Raw genomic sequence first — 7,768 nt, forward strand, 5'->3', positions numbered from 1 at the left:
GGCTAACTTTGCTCTTGAAAATTCATTTTCACTCTGTAGATGTATTATAATTACTGGGCGATAAAAGAAAAGGTGTAAGTAGGTAACATATACGTTGGGCGACCGACCTACGGACCGGATCACATTATGTTCTTTTGTTTACTAATTTTTAGACTTTATGTACTTGCATCATAACCAGGAAGGACTCTTGAAATGATTTCATTTGTTTGTTCATGAGATTGTAACACCTCATTTTACAAAATACTTAAAAACTTTTTTAAAATTCATATAAGTAGGACTCTATCTTTGACCACCAATGTTTGAATATATACCATGTAAATGTAAATAGGAATCTACATTATCAAAAGCTGAACGGTTTTTTTAAACTTCGTTTTGGGTAATTTTTTGTTATTGCCTTTTATTTCAACATAAACAAACCCAATCTTTGCCGATTATTTCACATAGATAACATCAGTTCTCATTGTTTAATCAGGGTCTTAAAAATAGAAAAACAAATTTGAACGTCCCTGGTTTTGCTTAAACAATACAAGGTATAACTTTTAAAACAAGATTTATAGATAATAGTATTATCATTTATCTTCCTTGTTCCTCTTATGACTACAATAAGAATAAGATATTTGATGCTTTTATCATTTTTACAGCAATTACAGTCTGACCTTATGCTCTACCATCTTTGTACCCTTTAAATGTAAACGTGTGGACCAAAGACAAATGATCTTAGTCCCGCTCATGTGTGTCGTGAGACCAATATACAAGTATCTCACGATAATTAGAAGCATACAAGTCCAGCTAACAGAAATAATCATATATCATGTATACATAATAAAATTAAACCTCTTCTTTTTATTACATGTATAAATATAAAGGTACATGTATGTTTTTAATTTGTTGTCGCCCGTTGTGACGCCCAACCCACACTCCACAAATTAAATTGCTCCGTTTAACTCCTCGTTATCCTGCCCTTCTCCTGTTTATTGTTGCACTGGGTATCATTGATTCTAATGGGGCTGGGTCCCGTGAGCAATGCTCTCCATTTTTGTTACCACTACTATAATTTACCAAAAGTTAATTTAGTGCCTTGATTGAAAAAAGAAAGTTTACATATTTTAGTAATATAACTTTCTTTGACGAGAAGAGGCAACCACAAATACAACAATATTTTGAGTATGAAACCCCCCCACCCCCAAGAATTAAGGAATATATATGATGAATGTTCTGACCATATAAGTCGTAAAAATCCATTTTGTCGCTTTAGATTTATACAGAACGTTTCGGTAGGTTAAGACAATACAAAACATGTCATTGTTATAACCAGGTAGTTTCATTTCGGACTCAGTAGGTAGCTTGGAGACAGTGTATAGAGGATTATAAAGACCTGAACAAAGGTTTGTTATATTTTAAGTCATTGTGATATATGATTTTCGTGATCTTTATCAACTTTAAATATAAACAACAATATTAGTCGAACGTAGGTCCTTGTTTGATTTTGTAAATAATTTAAATTTGAAACACTCAAATTTCTCATACAAGTAGAAATAAATGAAGTTATTACTAAGACAGTTTTCATAATAAAGAGATCCTTACAATGGCATGACAATCGCTACAGCACAATTGTTGGCATTCAACAGCAAGCATTTTCGATTAATAGTTTTTATTTGTATGTAATGTATAATTTTCTGTCTTTTGAACACTTATTGTCGTGATAACACCTGATATTTACATGTTGAGAGTTATTTGTGTATCTTTAATGGCACACTATGACTAGAAATGACAAACATATGTTTGAAATGTTTAAATAATGAATTTAGAGCATGTTAGATGATTAACAAATTAATGAAGGAAGGAGCGTTGAACGTGAAGTAATGTGTCATTATGGCAGCAAAATGTAAACAAAGTAGTTTTTTTTTACTTTCTTACAAAATACTATTTCACTACAATTATAACAATTGCAAATATAGCAATAGAAGCAAATGATAGTTCAATCTACATGTATATGTCATATTAATAATGCTTGGAAACTGTAATATTTAGATACCAAAAACACATGTAAAGTTTTTGAGAAAAAATGATAGCATATCTGAGGCATAAAGGGGCTTTTAACTGATGGTTGAGGGTTTGAATCAAAAATAGAGAGGGATCTTTGTCTAATGAATTTGTATCATTGTGTTACCATGGCAAAGGTATGGGTGATTTTATTTGATTTTCTGATATCTAAAATTTTATATATATATGTGCTTACAGAATATCAAATACCACTCTGTGTGAATTTGCCAGTAAGACAATGAGAATGCTGTGGTTATTTTCTCTTCTTTGCGTCATTTGTGTCTGTTACGGACAAACCACATGGACATGCATGTCGAGCAGTGATGCTGTCTTGGTAAATTCAAGCTCAAAGAAATTGGAGGAAAAAATTCATTCTTTAGAAGTTCAAGTAAAACAACTTCAGAGGCTTGTAAGGAAACAAGATAGGCCGTCTTATACATCCATTGAGGGCTTCCCAAGAGGTAATAAGCTGTTACATTTTGTCTTATAATAGCTTTCTCAAATTCTCAAATTGTAGGTCACGTGGGTTACACTAAAATGGTACCGAGTCTCATGCATTTATGACTTTGGATAATAATATTTTTATATTAACAAATATTTGTAACATGATAAAACATGTTAATAGTGTTTAGTAGTGTTTTATTTTCAGCTTTCACCACTAAGAAACACCCTTACTTTACACTTAATATTTGATATTTAATGATAATGACATCTAAAACTAAATGTAAAATGAGCACACTTTTCAAGTTACAGAGCTAAACACTAAATATTAATTGTTGTAAGCTATGGAAAATATAGACTCGTGATTATTAGAACTGTTACGATGTTGGTAGAACGTCACAATACTCGTATGAGCATTACAATATGCAATACTAATGGTGGTCAATTAAAATATAGGAAAGAATCCCATATATAAGGGCATAAACCCATCTTTGTGGTGAGACCGGGTTTGTGTGTCGTACATATTACAGAGTATAGCACTGTGAGTTTGCCTGTTTTTTAATTCCTTTACAAGCAAACAAGTTTGCTTCTTTAAAGAGATATTTTCGCTGCTGTAGAAGACTTGTTTAATTTGAAAATATTTGGAAAAAAGACACAATGAATGGTTATAAATTACAATTATTTAACAAAAAATAATTTATTATATAAATTGAATATATAGTATCATAATGAAAGTTTGTTTACACTTTATTTTTTAATGTTTTGAAAGATTATATGCTGGAGAAATGGACTTTTTTCCCCGGTGCATAAGGGATACTTTTTCGTCAAAGGGAACTAAATTTAAAATATATGATGTGCATATTAAAAGTAGTATCAAAATAAAATTTTCTTGTAAAATTCAATGAGCAAATATTTCGGTTAATGTTTTGGTAAGTATATGGAAACATTTCAAAACGGGCATAAAGTATGTTAATCAGACAATTTTAAGTCCAGGATTTACATAAAAATGTGTTATATCATTTGATTGGAATACACAGAATACATGTATAAAGATGCATGCCTCCAACCACAATATTTAAAGAAAATCAAACTTGTGTCAAATGTGTGTGATTTGCGCCAAAAAATCCCCGTTGCGTTACTTGGTCATACCGGTTCAAAAGTTTAAGGAGCAGCAAAATTTCGGTACACGGTTCACTCGGTCATATAATAGTGCATGGTGTTATTGTAGCTTTAGTGTTCACTGTTACTATTTATCGTCTTTGTTACTATTTATCGGAACAAGAAATAGTAAAACGCTATTCAGAAAACAATACTGTAATCGATTTATACAGTTTAAAAGATTAGAACGGAATGAAACATCCACGTAGCGCTAAGTAACGTAAATGATATTTTCCGATTTTTCTATGTACCGATTTGTTCACTTCGATGTTAATTTTTCGTTTAAGTCGTATTTTGAAACGGAGCATGCGCAAAACAAATTTTGTATCATTGTTTGGAGACCTTTCTGTTGAAAATGTGTCAGGGTTAAATCGTATACATATACATGCACAGTGCGTTAACTGGAGTGCGGGTATTAGTTACCCGCACTCCAGAGCATGCCCATTGATTGGCTCATTTTTGCTGGGGTTTACATATTGTGACGGCAGAGAAAGGGAAAGCGACAGAAATGTCATATTCAGATGTTCGTTCATTGGTTCATTTTTGCCTGGGTTTCATATTGTGACAACAGGGAACGTGCTTTTATGTTTGACTATGATACAAAAGAGAAAGAACACCAAAACACTCGGCAATCTGATTAATACTCGGGGGCTACGCCCCCTCGTACAAATCAGATAGCCTCGTGTTTCGGTGCTCTTTCTATTACTTGTAGACTGCTCCTAATAGTTTTAAACTGTAAATGAGATTCATTCACTACAATCAGATACGCAAAAATGGATGCCGCCTGCAATCAGTCTGAACACTGTAGAGAGGTCTGATGACCTCTCCAATTAGTGATATACTGATTGGTCAGGAATCGAACCTCAGTCCTGTCGTACCTGGGATTTATGAATACTAGTAAGATGACATGCATTCAAAAGAGAGAAGAATGATTAATTCTGTAATTAATAAATTATTAATTGCGCTTTATTATAATTGTTTGTGTTAGAAAAGTCACGAACGTCTCATAACATGATTATATATGTATATACAGTACGTTTTCAGAACTTCGGGACCGAATGCAGGGCATAGAAAATATTTGAATTGCCTTTCATATGTGAAAATCGGACTTTGCAAATTTAATTAAATTTATGAAAGAATAGAAATTTTGTATTTTTTATCATTTCAGATTGTTTAGAGATATATAAGAATGGGACAAGAACTGATGGCATCTACTCCATCTCGCCAGATGGCAGGTGTCCGTTCTTTGTCTATTGTGACATGACAAACGGGGGCTGGACGTTAATACAGGTCATACAGTTTTATTCCAACAAAAAAAAAACTGTTTTATCATTTGTAGTCATAAATGAAAAAATATAGATCTTATTATTTATATATTTGTCTTTTTAATATAGAATTACATAATATGAGAGAACATTTTCTTTTTTCTTCTTCTTTTTTTGTCGTTGCTTTTTATCATGGTTTAGTAATTGGCAGAAACGATAAACTGTTAATTTTCTTTTTCAAAGAAACGGGTGGACGATAAAATAAACTTTTATCGGTCTTGGGATGACTACGTCAGTGGATTTGGTGAAATTGATGGTTCACATTGGCTAGGTTTAGAGAACATTCATCGTTTGACTCGTGATGGCAGTCAGGTTTACTTTGAAATGGAAAACTATGAAGGAAAAACGGAGTATGCTCACTATAAAGTGTTCACCGTGCACGAGGCAGCAACTGCATATAAAATGAACGTCGATGCTTTTAATTACGAGGGAAATATTGAAGAACTGCTCAGTTATCATGACAATATGAAATTTTCGACTTACGATAGGGACAATGATCTTGATTCAAGACGAAACTGTTGCGCTGATCTGGATGGAGGTGGTTGGTGGTATAAAATCTGTCATAGACTGGGAAATGTAAACGGTGTGTATGGTAAAATGACAAAAGGAGGGATCGGTTATTCGAATACAAAGATCATTCCAATAAAAAATGTCGCTGTAAAGGTGATGGACATTCGGGGCAGATGTTGAAATGAGCAGATATTTGTTATTTCTTACACTTAATACAGTTAAACATCCAGAATGGATTCATAAATCATAGTTTACAGTATTTTACGTTCTTCAATTCTGAGAATATCTCTGTTTAATATAAAGAAATTTATTTGTTCGAAAAATTCTTTTTCTGCTGTTTTTATATACAACTTATAGTCAATATTTCTTTAGGTAAAACAATTAATATATTCTATTAAAGTTGTTCATTTATGTATAAAACATTAAAAATGTGAATGTTATGATTATAGCAAATTGTATTTTAATAAAAATTGTTTTTTTAATGTAAAGTAAATTTGTTTTGGTTCTTTGGTTACTTAAGAAATATTTACATTGAGTAGGACCTATTTATTTTTCCGAAATCAATGTATTCAATGTATAAAATGCATTACCATTGTGGATAATTTGCTTACCTATATTTCAAATGAAGTAAACTTGCATTGATTTTGATATTCTATTATCTCGTACAAAATCTCATTTTACCATCCTTTTCTTCATACGACTGATTAAGCTAGAAATCTGTAGCATGTAGCATGGAAAAAATATTACATCTATTTGAATTCTGAAAAAAAAATCCAAATAATCTGTGAAAAAGAAATAGGCTTCTATATTTCCGTGAGAGCAAATTGCACATGAATGAAATCATTGCTGAACGATAACAATATGAGAACAATGATCAACAAGGAACGCCGTCATTCAATGAACGAAGCACCTAACCAACACCGAAACCCAACCCATGAAGGCAAAAAATGCAAAAGAGAAAACAAGGCCAAATCAAGGACGATAGTTAGCAATCCTAATTAAAATAGCAGCACTATATTCTGTTCCGGAACATGTTATCCTGTTTACGTGCAAAAGCCATGTTTGCCAAATAACAGAGACTATATATAAAATATATCATTCAATAAACCACCATTATTTTATGGAAACAAGAAACATTTACAATTATTTAATATAAGAAAATATTTCAGTAGATAACGCTTTATCACAGATTACAGGATCAAAGATTACAGGATCACAGATTACAGTGATCACAGGATCACACTTTGTCCAGATTTTTATACTACTAGTATCTGAAACTGCAAATTCTGCAACCGAAGGGAACTATATTTAGTTTTCGGTTGATTAAATCGTTATCAACTAACCATTTAGAGACTGCAAAAAATATATACATGCATATAGGAATTTAAAGAAATTATCAATGGGTGGTCCACTATAAAAAAAAGTGTTCCAAATTAATATTAGTAATTCGGTTCGATATAATTATTCATAACCGGGCCGGGTCATTCATCCATCCATCCATTTCTTATAGCAAAATGTAAACTTCTTTTGACTTTCACTCACTATATACGTACTCTTGAAACAAAAATCATCCTGTAACTGTCTAGTGCATTTTTTTCACCAACGAAAGGTGTAAAAAAGATTAACAAAATATGATACATGTACTTAGATTAATATATGCATTGTACACACATGTTACATTTGCATACCAAGAATCAATGCCGAATGTGCAGTGATTATACGCCAAAATGTGATACATTATTACGCCATTATTTTCCAAATAGTAAATATTAATGCGAGTTCTGCTGAAAGTATTGTGTAACTTAAAGTTTGTAATTTTATTTTGTCTAATATATCGATATCGTAGCACGTTTAAAATTCTTTGGTATATATTTAATTTATTTAATCGACACTAAATTATTATTAAATTCAATCCCGTTAAAGCGGCTCCCAGCTTTTAATTTATCCCGGAATTTACTACAGTGTTCGATTCAAACTTAGTATTCACACAATTTTATCTTTGAAAAGAGCATCATATCACTGTTAAGTCTTCATCAAAGCAGTGTCCCAATAGCTATTTATAACACGCTAGTGACGCTTGTTTCTTTGCTTTACTCATTCACATAAAAAAGAGCAGACCAGAATATAAGTCATTTTACTTAAATAGTTTATATAAAATCTACAATAAAAATGTCTTCTAAAACATAATTTCCCATGGCTTTTTATATGTTTTGTTAAAAAACTACCTCTTGGAAAACCTTGGATAGTAGAGAAATGGGAATTTTCATTTTGCTGTAAAAGTGTCTGAAGCT

General features: G+C 31.7%; 1 protein-coding gene across 1 annotated transcript; it reads left to right on the plus strand.

Annotated features, from left to right (window-relative positions):
- Window positions 1-1,237: 1,237 nt before the first annotated feature.
- On the plus strand, window positions 1,238-5,985 carry LOC132720836 (microfibril-associated glycoprotein 4-like). Its single transcript, XM_060705061.1, has 4 exons — window positions 1,238-1,385; window positions 2,242-2,504; window positions 4,811-4,932; window positions 5,151-5,985. The coding sequence occupies exons 2-4, from the start codon at window positions 2,282-2,284 to the stop codon at window positions 5,655-5,657; spliced, it is 852 nt and encodes a 283-aa protein (XP_060561044.1). The 5' UTR covers window positions 1,238-1,385; window positions 2,242-2,281; the 3' UTR covers window positions 5,658-5,985.
- Window positions 5,986-7,768: the final 1,783 nt, after the last annotated feature.

This window comes from Ruditapes philippinarum, unplaced genomic scaffold, assembly GCF_026571515.1.
Source record: "Ruditapes philippinarum isolate M1 unplaced genomic scaffold, ASM2657151v2 ctg10748_1_1_1_1, whole genome shotgun sequence".
Classification (NCBI taxonomy): Eukaryota; Metazoa; Mollusca; class Bivalvia; order Venerida; family Veneridae; genus Ruditapes; species Ruditapes philippinarum.